Below are 16,123 nucleotides of genomic sequence, written 5' to 3'. Positions count from 1 at the left end.
GGGCTAGACAGGAAAAACTTGGATCCTGAAGCTGCAGACTGCACTGAGGGGTATCGCTGTGATTTCAGTCTAACTCATTTCCCTTCTCCCCCACATTCATTGGTATCTCAGTGTTTCCTCTGTTCCTGGAACCTTCAGGAGTAGGATGGTAACAGTCATACCTGTAGCACACACTGGAGTTTGAACATTCAGAAATTTTGGCAGCCTGTCAAATGACCAGGTTGGGGGAGGAAGAACCAGAATTGGGAAGTGGTTATTTACTTTTCCTTCACCCTATAACTCAGTCAAAATTTAACAGTATTTAATTGAAAGCATGAAGAGAATTATTTCTGACCTTGAGGAAAATCTTGCCAAATCTCAGTGACCTGTTAGAAATAATGACATTTTAGGGGTTGTCAGAGAAGTTTTGTGAACTTGTACTGTTTGAACACAGTGAAGTGAGTCCATGTAAGCATGGCTGCTTTACCTTATAACAGCTGAGTTTCATGGAGCTCAGCTTTTCCTTGTGGTTCTGTTCCCTTCCAGTGCTGGGTCTGCTGAGGCTGACTGGAAGATCAGTGCAAACTGCACCCTTCTTCCTACTTCTCTATGGGGTTGCCCTGTGCACAGTGCTCAGCATTATACATGTGGAGAGCTGTGTACACACGGCAGAGCAGTGTCATTTCTGCCTGGTACTTAATAGGCTAATCCAGGTTTTAGAGCGATTTCTTTAATTTTGTTTCCATGTTTGGGATGAAGTCATTCTGAACAGCAAACCAACCCGTGCCACCACCACAGGCAGCACCACAGAACAAGCCTGAAAGTGTGAAGCGTTTTGTTTCTGTCCGTGGGTGAGAATTCAGCACAAAGCGATGGCTGCAGCACATTCCTGCCTCAGGAATTGTTTGGCCTGGCAGAGCTTCTGGGTCAGCATTCTGGATGGCAACACAGGCCAGGGCACAGGCACTGGGCTCGCAGAGGCTGAGCTCACTGAGGGCTTGCACAAGGCTCACACAGGTCTCACAATGGAGAAATTGGGAACTGCTGGAGATGGAGGATGGATAAAGATCCTGGTTTCCCTTTCTCTGGGGGTCACTCTGTGTCGGTGTCCCACGGTGGGTGGGTGCTGGGCACCACAGCTCTGTCTGGTTCACTCACTTGGTGGCACTGGCTGGAGTTTCTAAGTCCTGCCAAGACACAGAACTGGTATTTCAGGCATTTCTATAAAATACTTCTCACTGCAGAAATGTTTTTCTGCACTGGTGGGGCTGGTTTGTTTTTTTTTTTTTTTCATTTTCAGATAGAAACTTGTTCTTAATTGAAGAGGAAAACTAGGGAGAAAATAATTTTTATTATAAGATTACTTGGTGGAACTGAAAACATGTAATCTTGCATTTGATATGAGAATAATTATTTTTCCTTCTCATGATTTTTCTTGAACTGTGTTCTTGGAGCATACTTTCTTTAGGTTTCAGATAACGTGTTTATCATGTGTCTGTGTAAATGTTTAAAATCCAACAATCAGGACTGATGTACAAAAATAATACTTTCCTTTATTTTCTACTTGACCTTCATGTGGTTTCAGGAGCTTTTAGCTTACTTGAAATAATTTTTCTTTTCAAGCTTTTTGCTTGGTTGAGCACCTTATAGAAGGGGTGAATTCCTTGGCTCATCTTCAGATCTATTTTATTGTTTAAATAGAGAAATCCTACATTCATTCTGATACCCTTTAAGGTGTTATTTTGTGGGAAAATAAAATGTTCTGTCCCATTCCAGTACTGGTGAGATTGTCAGTGGTTTTAATAGGCAAAAAACCTCAGTATGTTTGGATTTTTCCATCCTCTTAAGATTTTGTTGCTGGAGGTTACTGGTTTGGCGTCCAATACCTCTGTTCCCCACCTGAGGAATGATTTCCTTGGTGACAAACCCTCCTCTCTCTATCTTTGACACTGAATTATTTCCATGTGCCTTGCAAAGAAATGAAGATAAGAGCAGTAGGTAGGTGAGGACTAGAAACTAAAGAAAATTAAAATAATTATGTGTGACCTGCAGTTGTCATTTAAACCCCCCCAAACTTTCGGGACGTGATTGGGAGCTGGAGTAGTGGAGATCAGAGAGAGAACATGGTTAACTGAATTGTGCATCTCTAATGCTTCATATCCCTGCTAGTGCAGTTCTTTCTCCATTCCTAAATGTGATTTGTGTGCCACCTGTTTCAACTGCAGTCACTCTCCAGGGACATCAAATGGGAGGCAGCACGTAGGAGCTAAATTATTTGGAGAGGATTCAGTGATTGACTTAAATGTAAAGGGATTAATTGGTCTCTAAACAAGTCAATTAAACTGTATTCGGAAAGTGGAAAGATCACAAATGCATGGCAATGAATAAATTAATGCATTTTTCATGGTTTTAGAATTTTCTACATGTTGCTTAATTTGTTTTGAATCATAAAATTTATTCCATTAATTGTGATCATGCTGCATAATGGACACATGTGAAATAAGTTTGTGCAGCCATCCTCCTAAAGGACAGCTGGCAGCAGGCTTACAGCACAAATTTCAGTGTGTATTAGGAGGTGTTCACAGCTTTTGCAGGCTCTTTTACACACCATACAGCAAAGGAGAACAAATTTTCTCTGAGACCATGCTGTAAAATGAGGTTCAGGTCTCTTAAAACTTTGTCTCCGTTCTGTGTAGCTCATTAAACCTTGTGCTCTTCAGTAGACGTGTGAAAGGCATTATATGCTTGGTCCTTGGTGCTTGAGCAAGGTGTGCTGTGCAAGGAAATGTGGAGAGATTTAGGCACTTGGCTTTGCTTTGTCATTTTGGGTGGTATTTTATGGGCTGGGTTTTGGCTTTTCGTTTAATTTTATCAAGGTATAGTTGAACATGATTTTCTTTCATTTTGCAGTAGTGCTGTTGTTCTGCCACATTTAAGAGTTCAGCTGCAAGTCCTAGGAATAATGAAGCTCTCCATCAGGATTCATCTCTCTTCGTGTTCTGTAATTCAAAATGCTGGGTTATTATTACAGGTTTATAATCATGTAAAGATATCAGAAGATTTGGTTTGTGGGAAGAAATGAACTTAAGAGGGGGATCAAGTCTTGCAGCACTTACGAATCCTTTTCCAGCTGCCATTTTTAAATGGATGTGAGATAGTCAGAAGGTCCCCAGCTCCCATGTTCTGAGAGCAGGGCTGCTTCCTCACTGGAGAGCTCCCAGTGCTGGTGTTCACCTGCTGGAGAAACTAAACTTTGCTCACACTGAAAGTGGGTACAGGGATTTAATGCCTGGAGAGTCTGAATTTCTTTTTAAGGCTGTATGAATCTGTGACATAAAACTCACAGTATAACGTTTTACTTCTCCTTTTCCCTTGAGGAGCCCACAGTAAGCAGCACAAATCAAAACTGCATTAATAGTTTTGAGATTTTGAGAACAACATTCTTCCTCTTATTTCTGTGTTGAACAAACTGGGTAACCACAGTTCCCCCCGTTGAGGTACTTGCTTTGTGAATGAAACCGATAAATTTATGTGCAGTGAACTTAATGACAACAAGAAATGGACGTGTGGCCCTTCTTCCCCTTCAGTTTGCTGGTTTTTCCCAGGAATCTCCTTTCTGAATGGCCTTAATCTAATATAATGCTACTTTGGATAATAGCACTCCGAGGGGCGAAGGGGAGAAGGGTGCATTAACCTACATTAGCAGGCAGCAGAAACAAAGCAGTGCTGGCCTTGCAGAGCAGAGGAGGAGCCTGTGACGGGCTGGGCTTTATTTGTATGGCTCAGACGTGGAAAGGACGCGCCCTGGTTGTGCTCTGGCTGCCCTGTGGTGACAGAGTCTGTGTGCATGTCTGGAGAGCATCCCTGTGACTGAGGCTGCAGGAATTTAAATTGGGAGAGAGCAAATGAATTGTGGTGTCTGTTAACTTGTGAATTACTGTGCACTGTGTTACCATGCCAGTGCTGCTTAACTTACAAAGCAGGGAGAGACGGAAGCCTGGCTGCTTGTGAGAAAATTAGGTTCTTTGGTTATAAGAAACACCTGTCTTTTCTTTTATGAGATTTTCATTTTCATATTTTTGAGCTCCATTTTTGGGATTTGAGGAGAACTATCTGATTATCTTGGAAGATTTTGGATAAAATAATTTTAAAGCTTCACACAGCCCCTCCCTAATTTAAACAAGCAGGAGTAAGTGGCAGTGTCTGCTTCATTTTTTCCCCATGCTTTGAGCAGTCTGAGAAATTATCTGATGTTTACATATTATTTCCCCTTGTACCTCATACCTGTTAGTCTGGGTCCTTGTAGGGCATTGAAGCTGGTTTTGTTCCCATATTTCAAATTTTTTTTGGTCTCCCATGCCTGGTTTGCCCAGCACTGGGTGGTTGTTCCAGCTCAGTGTTCCCACGTGAGGGAATGTTTGGTTACTGAGGAACTCAGAGCTGTTATTTGTAAGAACACCACGTGTGTTACGTAAACAAATAATGTGACCTTTCAGACTGCACATACATAATGTAGGCCTATAAAACACACAGAGCAATGCTTATCCACTCACAGTGCTCGTTCAGGTTACAGGGGCTTCTAGAGTAATCATGTCTCACAAATGGCTACTGGGATCAAAGCCATTTCAAGCCACGATTATCAGATGCATTAAATTTCTAGCTTTCAGAGTTAATTGCCATATAAATCAAGACAGAATTTAGGTAATTTTTGACAAGTTGTTACAAAGAAATTTCTGTGTTATCCCATGTTGATGCTTTTCTTTAATGTGCAGGTTTGAATCCAGTAGAGCACAGAGCGAAGCTGTTTGGTGACAAACTCAGCTGTGGCTTTGAGTGAATCTGTGCTACAAGGACATATTAAATAAGGAATTGTCTAAAGCAGTTACTGAGGGATCACTAATGACTTGTGGCTTTACTCCTAGAGCAGCATTAATTTATGAAAATGAAACTCCCAATGTAAATGTGGTTTGATACTCCGCCATACTTGAGTGTTAAATACCCTTTTTGTTTCTCTGCTGAACCTGATTTCATCACTGACTTCACACACAACTACTGCAGTTCGGGTGTGAGACTGAAAACTGGGCTGACTTAATTTGGGTAAAGTTAATTGCCCACTGATGGCCAGCATGCAACACAAATCTTAAGAGAAAGGATAATATTTTTATCCACTTTATGAGGGGTAGGGGGAAGCCTTTTTCCACAGCTTCAGCTCTGTTTGGGTCTGTGACCCACAGACAAATCATTTTGACTCTGCCAGTCACCCGTAGAGCTGGAGTTGTGAGCCAGAGTAACTGATAGCTGTGTTATCTGTGATAAAACTGCCACAGAAAGCTTCAATTTCAGGGAACTCAGCATTTAAACTTTGCAGGCCGAGTTGTTAAGGAAAGGTCAGTTTATGCCTTAGGCTGGAAAAAAATGGCAATAGTTGGTTGGTGAACCTCCATCAGCCCTCGTCAGGCTTATGCTGGAGTTTGGGGTTATTAATATTCAAAAGGATTTTTTTCAGTCCTGATCTCTAGAGCACAACTGCTCGTGACAGTTCTGAGGCCTGGATGGTATTTAAAAAATGCTGAGACTAACAGCACCGAAAGAGGGCTTTTGGGGAGATTCCACATGTAACTAACATGCAACTTACTCATGTGCCATGAATAAGTTATGGGGCACATTGAATATATGAGCTTATCTGCCTGCATTCCTGTTTGAAAGAGTATCAGATCTTTTATGGAAATGGATTTTCCAAAGGACCCATTTCAGACCCTGTGTGGAAATACAGTGCTTCAGACAGAGATGGCAGGAGGGTGATAACAGCAGGGATTTTAGAAGCTTTATGTGCAATTTTTCCTGATGTGTTGGTATTTTGAGTATGCTAAAGCAAGAAATACTGCATCCATTCTGACAATCTTCTAGTTAATTATAATCCATTTTGTAGTTTTCACCAGCTGGTACTATTGTTTTTAGAATACCTGGTAATGCTGCTACAGATATAAGCAAGTTCCTGATTTTTAAGGACATACATCTTAAAAAGCTCAGAATTTCCAGTGGAAAATACGTGTTTGTTTTGGCATTAGCCTGAAAATAACTTTAATAACCTCCATGTTTCTTTTTTGGTATGCATTTATATTGTATTTTAAAGTCTATATCCTGTATTACAGTAGAAATATGGTGACAACAACGTCTATGTTTTCTAAATAGGGCAGGATCCAGTGTCTCATCACAATGAATTTTAATTCATAATGAATATAATAAACTTGTAGAATCAGTTTTTGGTACTGACATCTTAAATAATTCAAAATAGTTGTAGTTCTAAATCAGCACTGCTCTGAAGTGTAGCACAAATGTAACAAATAATGGACTCAGTAATCCTTAGTGCCTCGAGCTACATGGTGCGGTACAGTGCTGACTGCATCACTCACCATCCCTCTGCCAAGGGAGGAATGTTCACTGGGATTTCACTGCAGGAATTTTATTTCAGAGATCCAGGAGACCCTTTGGGTTTGGCCAGTTTTATCCAGTGTTGACTAGATTTAGTAAAAATCAGATTTTATTTGATAAAGATAATTTAGCACATAAAATTTTAAGTGATCTGAATTTCTGCTGCAGGGAAACTGCCTCTGTTGATCTGCTCTGTTTATCTACCCTATAACCTCTGTTTGTCTACTGCAGACAGGATTTTTCTAAGCTGACATGCCTTAACTGTTCCTAACTTCAGAGTGTTGGTGGGAGGATGCACATGCTCCTCACCTGCTGAGCAGCACTGTTGGATTGCTGTGGTTTGATCTGCTGGTGACAATCCCACTGGAGATGGATCACAGCCCATTTCCAGAGCAGGAATCCTGCACAGTTCTTTCAAATAGGTTGAGCTTTCAGCATGAAAACCAAAAGCCTGCATTGCCGTACTCTGACTTCAACTGGTTTATTTTCATACTGGCAGATGTACTGACCAACCTTCTGTGCCATCTGTCATTGTCCCGTATTTCGGCATATATGGGATGAGGATAAATGCTATCCTTGATCCAGGGACTTGCCTTCCTTCTTGCTCCGTGTTGCCTTTGGTATTAACTGATATCAAGAGCAGGGTTTGTCCCTGAATGTAGAGAAAATAAATACATTGCAGTGGTCATGGCAGCCCTGCTGCCTGGTTTAGTTATTCAGGATGTTATTTTGGATTATTTCTTCAGTAACCATCAACAGTCTGGGAATGACTTCTGTTCATCTTAAAAATTGTGGGAAACAATTCGAAACCAGGCTGTTTTGACAAGTCACATTTTATGTAGCTAATAATAAATCAATAAACTTCCCTGTTCAACACACACAAAACTTACTTGATATAGAAAAGTAAGGGTTTATTGTGAATGTTTATGGGAGATTTTCACCTATTATGGTGTAGTACTTCACTGAGGATCCCAGGAATAAAACTACTCCAGTTGTACATGGAAGGGAATCTCTCAGTGCCAGTACACCGGAGGAGCTCCTTATATGGTTAAATTATCCATTAATCAAAACAGAACTAGATATTAAACACTGCTTCAATACACTGTCAAAATATGCTTATTTCTGTGTGTAGTTTCCAGGGCAAGCATGGGATGGCTGTTGCTGCAGAACCTGGTTCTCCCTGCAGGAGCTGTGGGGCAAAGCTCCGCTTCACTACAGTGCAAACTCCTCCTCAGCAGGAGCTCTGTCACCGTGTCATTTACTTGCAGCCAGTCCTGTTCTGCTGTGCTGTAAACAGTCCAGTCCATCTCCAAAAAACCCAGACATGGAGCTCTCCCAGCCTGAGACATTGGGATAAGCCAGGGCAGGAAATGGGAGCAGTTTGTCCCGTGTTCCCGTCGAAGGTTACGGACGCTGGACGTGACCTTGCCTCCAGCGCAGACTTGATATGGGTCTTGTTCCTACTGCTCCTGCAATGGAATTACTGCTCAGAATGGGCTGATGGGATGCACAGCATTGCCCCTGGACTTGTGCAGGTGCTGCTGTTCTTACCCTGTCACACTGCAGATTGATGGATCCATTGGAAGAATAACCCCCGTGTCCCCCAGGTTGGCAGCTCATCCTGTGCATACATTATTACACACAGGGAAGGATGGGAGATGGGATCAGGGAGGGAATCCCGTTGGTGAGGAGTGTGTTGGCCTTGGCAAGGGCTTTACTGGTGACAACTGAGGCAGTGTTGACATAGTAAGTCTGTAACACAGCAAGTGTTTAGATAATGTTATCTAAATGCTTGCTGCATTGTGAAACTGTTATCTTAGTGCTTTACTTCACCACTGGAAAAACATTAAAGGCAAATAATACGTATACAAAGTTTCTGTGTGTAAAAAAACCCAACAGAATATATGAGACAACGTATGGACTTAGAGATACCATTATTAGAGACCTGGTAATTCTGGGAACTGATGGTCTCTTCCCCCCTCTTATTTTTATTTCTTTGAGTTGGGGAAGAAAAAGAGATAACAAAATCAAGAGACAAGGAGTCAATGCCAAAGCAATATGATTTCATCTGCAGCTTGGCTTCCCCTATTCTTACTCTGTGCCATACAAAAAGTAGTGACTTTAGGCAGAGATGTGTAACCAGGCGTCAGTTTCCCTTGTTCATGAGCCAGCAGTGTGTTCACCTGAAGAAAAGTTGTTTCAGGTGCTGTGATACAGGGGAATAATTGCCCCACCTGCTTTCAGCTGGGTGTTCGTTAGCCTTGGGACAAGCTCCAGCTGCAGGGCAGTGTCAGCCCTCAGTCCTGCTTTGGCTCCAGCACACAGAGGATGCTGGATTCAGTGGGTCCTTACTTCTCAGGGATTGATGTGTGGAGTGACAGAGCACCCAGCAGGCTCCAGGTTGGTGTTTCCATATTTCAGTGTGGATCTCTGTCTGGGGCCACAGCAGAGAGAATCTGGCTGTGGGGGTCCCATGCCTGGTGCAGAAATGGGGGCTGCGTGCTGTCAGGAGGCTGTGGTGTCCAGAAAACTCTGGAATTGTCTCATGCCTGGAAATGCTTTCCTTCTAGCTTTAGTTGTGGTGTTGAATGTGTGATTTCCCCTAAGGGCCTGAAAATGGCCTGGCCTTTTTTGTTTGCTGTTCTAGGTGCTCCTCTGCTCTCCTGGTGTATGTGAGGAAGCTTTCCCTGCTAACACAGCGGCCTGGCAGAGCCCTGGAGTTCCTCCCTGGACCATGGTGTGTCCTGGAGGATCTGGGCACTCTGGGAGTGCATCACTCCCCTCAGCTAAGGGCAGTGCCTTAACTGGGCAGTGGCACCTTTAAAGCCACTCTGCTGTGGAACTGAGGCTCTGTCTTCTCTGACAGCAAAGGAGGCAGCCTTTCTTCTCTTCCCTTTGTGGGAGCTTGTTCAAATTCAGGCTTCTCTGGGGATACTTATTTCCAGACTATTTAAGAAGAGGTGATTTTCATACTGGACTGCTAGTTTACTGTGGTGTTTGGGTGTTACTGACTGTAGGGGTGTCCAGGTGCTGCCATCTCCTGCCCAGACCCCACTGTGACCTGCTCCTGTCCTGTTGCTTTAGCAACTTTAAAGGAAATTATTTAATTTGCTCTCACTTACCCTTCTGTTTCAAGTTTGCCTTTCCATGCCCTCTTTTTTGTAGTCCACATCAAACAAGTGATTTGACTGTTTTCCTAATGCCTGTGCCTTTGCTGCTGCCTCTTTTCTGACATCAGACTCGATGAAGCTATTTTGGGGTAACTGTGACTTGAGGGCTTTCAGATCCCAACCTTAATTTTGAGGAGAATTAGAACAGCCATACAATTTATTGGTCATAAAATATAATTAATTGTACACAGTCAGTGGCTTTATGGACAATTGCTTATAAAGTAAAGGAGAAACAAGAGGTTGCCAGCAGCCTGTAAGGCAGGGGATGGGAGCTCAAGCTCCTCTGTGGAGAAATAAGTATTTAAAAAAATGCTCAGCCCTGAAATTGTTCTAAAAATAGGACTGATACGTACAAATATAGGATTCTTAAATTTTCACTGTATTTTTCTAAGGAACCTTTAGTGTCAGTCCTGGCATCTGGCTCCTGACTGCACTTTCCAGGTGTGTCAGGAGGTTGCAGTGTTTGGGACAAAGCAAGCTTAGACACCGTGCACTACATGGCAGCAAGGGGTTTTCAGGGAATGGTTTCAAGTCCTTAAAATAATAATGACAACATTCATACTGGAAAACTATTGTTTTAATATCTCTCTAATAAGGAGAAAACTTGGTTGTGTTCAATTAAGGCTTTTCGTAGCATCTCCTTCCCCAAATCCCAAAGTAATTGTTACTGGCAGCTTTGATTTCCACATTTGTGGTGTATTTTGAAATCTGTGGGGTGCAGTTTGACTTTACGTAAGGATAAACATTAGTACATACATTCCAAACTCTGTTAGGAATTGCAGTATTTGACATTTTTTTCATGTACAGTTTGAATGCAGAATAATACAGGTTCCACTGGGTATTTGTGTAAACCTCCCAACAAATGAACACCTGAATCCATCAGTTGTTCTCCTTTCTCTGCCAGTGCTGTGGAGTTTAAGCATAGTCAGATTTTCGTAATCCTCATCTGATTTTAATATATAAGTAAATTTAATGTAAAGTTGTTTTCTTTAAGTCATAGTAACTGAGGAATTGGCATTCATAAAGGTTATGGGAAGTCCTAAATACTACATTGCCAAGGTATTCAGCTGCATTTTTAGGCATCTCAAAAGTTATTTAAGGTAATTGAGATCCCAGAGGAAACACCTGAAAGACAGTTAATGTCAGCTGCAGGTGATTAGGTGCCAAAGTGAAAGCTGGATTTTTCTGTGCTATGGAGAAAAAAATACCAGCAATAGTTAAAAGGACACAGATCTTTTGTTACAAAAGGTTATGTGATGTTGCTTTTTCTCTGTATTTCTGTTAATAGATGCCTTTTATTGGAATAGTTGTTTTAATTTTAGCACATAGGTCTCAGTGAATATAGTGGAAATATTGTTGGAGGTGTGTACCAAAGTGTTCTGCTGGCTGAAGGCCACAGTGCTCAGCATTTTTCCCACCTTATCCTTAGTGCAGCCAGAGGTGGAAATAACATATGTACTGTATATGTTCCATACATTCCACTGGGGAAGATGATATCCTAACCAAGGCAGCCGTCAGGCACCTGGAAAGCAAAGGAAGGTTTCTGAAAAAGTACCTGTAAAAAAGAGTTCCTACATAGTGTTACCAGAGTACTGTTACAGATTTGCACTCTTTAAAATAATTTTTATAAAATAGGATGAAAAGAAGAGGTCTTGCTTAAGTTTGTGTTGAAAGTTTCCCATGGAAAACTCCTGCAGCTGCCACTGTCTCTGGTGGCACTGGCTGTATGCCTGAAAAAAGCCAGAAAAGGAAGAAATTCAAACCTCAGACTCTTAACTGGTAGGGTAAATCCTAATAGGGTTAATACTGAATTAATCCAGCTGAAATACATTTCAAGCTAAGTTCATGGGCACATGGCTGAGCATTTTCACTTTACACCACACCCAAGGCATAAATAATTTTAAATGCCCCCAACTTTATTTTTCTGATGCATTGGATGCTTCAGTCTGGTCCAGGCTTCTGATTTGGAATTTTTTGTAGGGAATATATGGCACTTTGTATTCCCCTGTTAGGATCAGGAATGGCTGGGGGCTTGCTCAGGATGTCACCTTACTGCCACACTTTTGGCCTTCTTCCTCGCCTCTGGGTCGGAGCCTTGACTCAAACCCTGCCTCTGACTGCCCTTAGTTCCTGGTGTAACTCATTAATGTGTGCAAAGCGAATGTACAGCACAGCTGTGCAGAATTAGCAATGTTTATATTATTGTGCTTGTCCTGAGCTGGCAGTGTGAGGTATTCCAACAGACTTTGAGGAGTAGGGAGATACTCCATGTGCATTTCTGGTAGTTTCTGATCGTTTTATCATCTGATCAGAAAGAGTACAGAAATGAGGATGTTTAAAAACCTGCGGAGATAGTGGAGCAGCTTCTCAAAAGCCTATCTGCTTCAGTTTTTGAACTGGGTTGAAATAAATGTAAGTAAAACAAAAAAATCAGTCTGAACATGGTGCTGAATGTTTTTTGGAACCCTGGTCTGATTTGCATTTTGTGTTCAGCTTTTTGTTGGTGCAAAGAGTAGTGGATCTGGTAGGAAAACCGGATATTGATAATGTTGGAAGATTCTAGTGAGGACCTGGACCATTTGTGTGTTTTGGAGCTTGATTTGGTGTGAATAGGTTGGATGTACAGTGGGGCTCAGTGGTGGATCAGGTAAAGCCTTGTCCTGGGGCTGTGTGAAGGGCTGGCTGCTTGGAGTTGGGTGAGGTTTCTCCACTTGGATGTTATTCCAAGATCTGGCTCACATTTGCAGCCAGAGTGATTTCTTCGGGCTGGTATTTCAGGAATGGTGTGAGCTGTACTGCAGACAGGAATGTCAGGAGGCTGGGAGCACATGCCAGAGTGGGACACAGCTCAGCAGCGGGTGCTCAAATCAAGTTCTTATTTGTTACTAAAGGAAACCTTTCACCCAGAGCCTGCCAGGAGCTGATGGGGACCGCAGGAAGTCCCCAGGCCTTGATCTTTATTATTTTTGGTCTTGAAAGCTGAGCTTATGGCAATGACTGGCACCAGAGGGAGCTTAACTTGTGTGTCAGTGCCTGGCAAAGCTGGGGGGAGCCCAGGGAGGGCAGCAGGACACAGGTCTGGCTGGAGTCAGACCTGCTGGGCAGAGGGGCTTGTGCCAGCAGCTCCACCAGCTCTGGTCTGAAGGAAAGCACTGCTGGACTGACTGAGCTTTGTTGCTCTCGTCCTAGAGCTGCACTTGATTTAATTTGGATCCAGTGTTACAAATGTTCCATCTTTCACTGCTGAAGTCCTTATTGCTGGGCATGAGCAGTAACATTCGTTACTGTTATTCCTTAATCTGGCATTCAGGGAAGAGAAATGGGCTGCTATTGTATTTGTATGCCTTTCCCCCAATAATCGTTTGTCTATACTCTTAGTCTGAAGCTGTCTAATTTTCTGATTTTAATTACTAATTCTGGTGCTAGGTGATTCTCAGTTGAAAGTTCATGGCATGCACTGCCTTCCTTCCAAAAACAAACAAAACTTCTGTGTTTCAAGGTCTGATTTGGTGTATTCCTTATCCTCACAGTGGTTATGGGTAGCTGTGAGTGTTGCATAAGATTGCACATTTGTTCATGCCAGACCACTTTGCAAGACACTTGAAAGGGTCCCTGGATGTCCCAAGTTTTTCCCTTTGGTTGAATTGCAGCCAAGCAAGACCCACAGTTAAATCCTGTGGGAAGCTTGCAGAATCCGGAGTGTTTCTGTGTAGTATCCTAAAGACAGGGGTTGAAAATCACTGCTTTGCAAACAGCTTTGCTCTCTGCTTTGAAATGCTGACCTGCTGCACATGAACTCTCTGCAGATGTTATCCTCGCTTGCTCTTACACCAGATTTCTCATGGGCATTTTATTTATTAAAACCTTCTTTATATTAAAGGTGTTCACCGTGTGTAAGAAAACGAATGGGATCTGATTAAATATTTGGACTTGGCTGTAATTTTGTGTTTCTTGTATGTGCAGAAATCCATTGTTCAGGGGTTTTATTACATTAATCGATTTGCTTCTCTTCTTGGGGCAGGATAGGAATACCTGGAATCTGACCCATTTTGTCCCATGTCCTGTTCCCTCCCTTCCCCCCACCATGTAACTCAATGATCAATTTACTTCTTCAGAGCTGAGGATAGTAAAATTTCTTTCCTTTGTGAAAATTGAAACATAAGGAAACCTTTTATTTAGTGGAATTACTGTTACAAAATACTTCAGAATTGTGGATGGCAGCACCAGGGAAGTATAGCCCTTACCTGTCATTTCAGTAGCCTTTTCCCTTCAGATTTTTCTCAGCTGAATTTTTTCTTCTGGTCCATTTTTGTGGTAGGATTTGAGGCTCACAGAAGAGTAACTTGGGGTACGGGATGACAAGTTATTCTGCCCAATATGTGGAATCATTCAGAGATTTAGTGAGATTAGAGCAGCTCCCTATTCTACACCATCAGTGCCTTTGTCTAGAAACAACTGGCAGCAGCAGTAGAGCAGTTGGTTGACTTCAACACTGAAGTGAAGTGGCTGTAGTTACCTCTGTTCTTTTTCTTGGTGCAGGCAGTGAGAGCTGTCTCTCAAACACAGGTCCCATTAGGGCTGGCCCAGTGCCAAAGCCAACACCCATAAAGCTGTGCACAGCTCTTGAATTGGGCAGAAAAGTCTGCACACTTACTGCAGCTCTGTACATTTTTAGTTGATTAAAATGATGATAAAAACATGAAATGTGGTTTTTTTGGTGGCTTTGTAGCAAGGAATATTTAAGCAAATAGTTAGCTGTGATGGGAGTCACTCTATGGGTAGAATAAAGGGAAAACATTTTCAGTACCATTCATTTCAAGCTAAGTTTGGTCAGCAGTGGCAAATCCATGGTTTACCCTAGGTTGTTGACAACTTTCTGTAATATTCATGTGCTTTTATATTTTTTTAATCAAGATTCTCATGAGGTGTTAGGCAAACATCTTTCCTATTCCCTTGTTATTCCTTTTCAGCTGGACCTCGTTGTGGGGTGAACTTTGAAGAATTTCTGAAGACCCCTCTTTTCACTGCTTGAATCCTGGTTAAAATCCCACTTATTTGTAATGAATTTGTTGAGTGAAAGAAGTAGGAAAACACATCTATGAGACAGTTGCCAACATTGTCAATTGTGTGGTGACAGATCCCTCTGTCATGTGATTATCAGCCCGGCAGTGAGCCTCAGGACAAGGACAAGAGGGTGTGTGCTTGGCCTCCAAGGCTCTGAATTTCCCTCCTGGAGGCCATTAACACCGATAAATGTTTCCTTTTGTCTCCCCTCTGCTGCAGCGAGCACTTGTCGTGTGCCTTCACGTTCTTCCTGCACGGGGAGAGCAACGTGTGCACGAGTGTGGAGATAGCGCAGCACCAGCCCATCTACCTGATCACCGAGGAGCACATCCAGATGGCCCAGTCCTCCCCCTCGCCCTTCCAAGGTACGGAGCTTCCCGGGACATAAACCATGTGGGGATGACTCCCCAGAACTTTCTATCCATTCGCATTGTTGTTAACGTTACATGCCAAACAAATCAAGCATTTTTGTTTAAAAAAACTTAGTATTTAAGAAAGTCAGTGCACCCGTGTGGTTTTCTGACATGGTCTCTCTGTAAACCCTATGTGAGCTTATGTGGTTCAGGACTGCTTTTCATTCATACATTGGCAACTGTTTACTGTTTTATTTTAAAAACAAGGGGTGGGTGGGTGTGAAAATGTAGCAGAAACAATGAAAAACTTGAAGTATCTGTGACTATTTATTTGCCAGTGTAAGAAATTAGAATTTTATAGAGTTCAGTTGATGGCTTAGTAAATTCATAAGGCAATTTTTGTGTGATACTCTACCAAAAAAAAAAAAAAGAAAAACACCTAAGAATTTTGAGTCATTGAGTTATGCTGTCTTTACTACAGTCTGAAATTATAGTTTCAAAGCAATTAAAGCAAGAAATCTTTGTAAAGTTCAACACAGAGTAAAAAGACACCCAGAGACACATGAAATGATCGTGTCTAGAGATGTTAATTTATAGAAGCTTTATTGAAAAACATTTTGTGTCTAAATGTAAAGCTTTGACAGAGGCTCAGGCACTTCAATCATACATTTTATTTCAGTGAGATGAATTCATGACTCAAATCAAATACAACTAAAAGCAAAGTTGAGTCAGAATGGAAATACCTGTTGTTAAGCAAGTAGTTTTCCCTATTTGTTGTGACTCTTCTTTGTGTATTATCTCTCCTTTTCAATGCGGAGAAGTCTCAAGTGTTCCTGTCCTCTATTCTTTCCATGAGTGCTCATCCCTGAGTGCTCTTTCACTACACTGGGATTGCTGGAAATTCATTCACTGTGGAAGTTATGAACCCAAACTGCCACAGGGTCCCGTGTTAGCTCAGAAGGGGTGTGCAGGAGCAGTGCAGTGCCGTAGGTTTGGGCTCACACCTGTACTGGGTGTTGCAGTGGCTTTCCCTGGAGTGGACCCTTCATTGTGCAGGCGCCGGAGGCAGACACTGCTGACCCACAGCTGGAGCAGCCCTGCTGTGGGACTGCTGTTTGCTATCCT

The 16,123-nt window shown here is 42.3% G+C and overlaps 1 protein-coding gene across 1 annotated transcript in view; it reads left to right on the top strand.

Moving 5' to 3' along the window:
* The window catches only part of MED13L (mediator complex subunit 13L), a 92,297-nt gene that overhangs the window by 30,611 nt on the left and 45,563 nt on the right, over positions 1 to 16,123 (top strand). The window contains exon 4 of the mRNA XM_042031119.1: positions 14,865 to 15,010. Coding sequence (XP_041887053.1) covers positions 14,865 to 15,010 — 146 coding nt within the window. The remainder of the gene's footprint in view (positions 1 to 14,864; positions 15,011 to 16,123) is intronic.

This window comes from Corvus kubaryi, unplaced genomic scaffold, assembly GCF_017639235.1.
Source record: "Corvus kubaryi isolate FWS band 111438036 unplaced genomic scaffold, C.kubaryi_AGA036_p1.0 37337, whole genome shotgun sequence".
Taxonomy (NCBI): Eukaryota; Metazoa; Chordata; class Aves; order Passeriformes; family Corvidae; genus Corvus; species Corvus kubaryi.
This window is presented reverse-complemented; position numbering and strand designations above follow the sequence as displayed.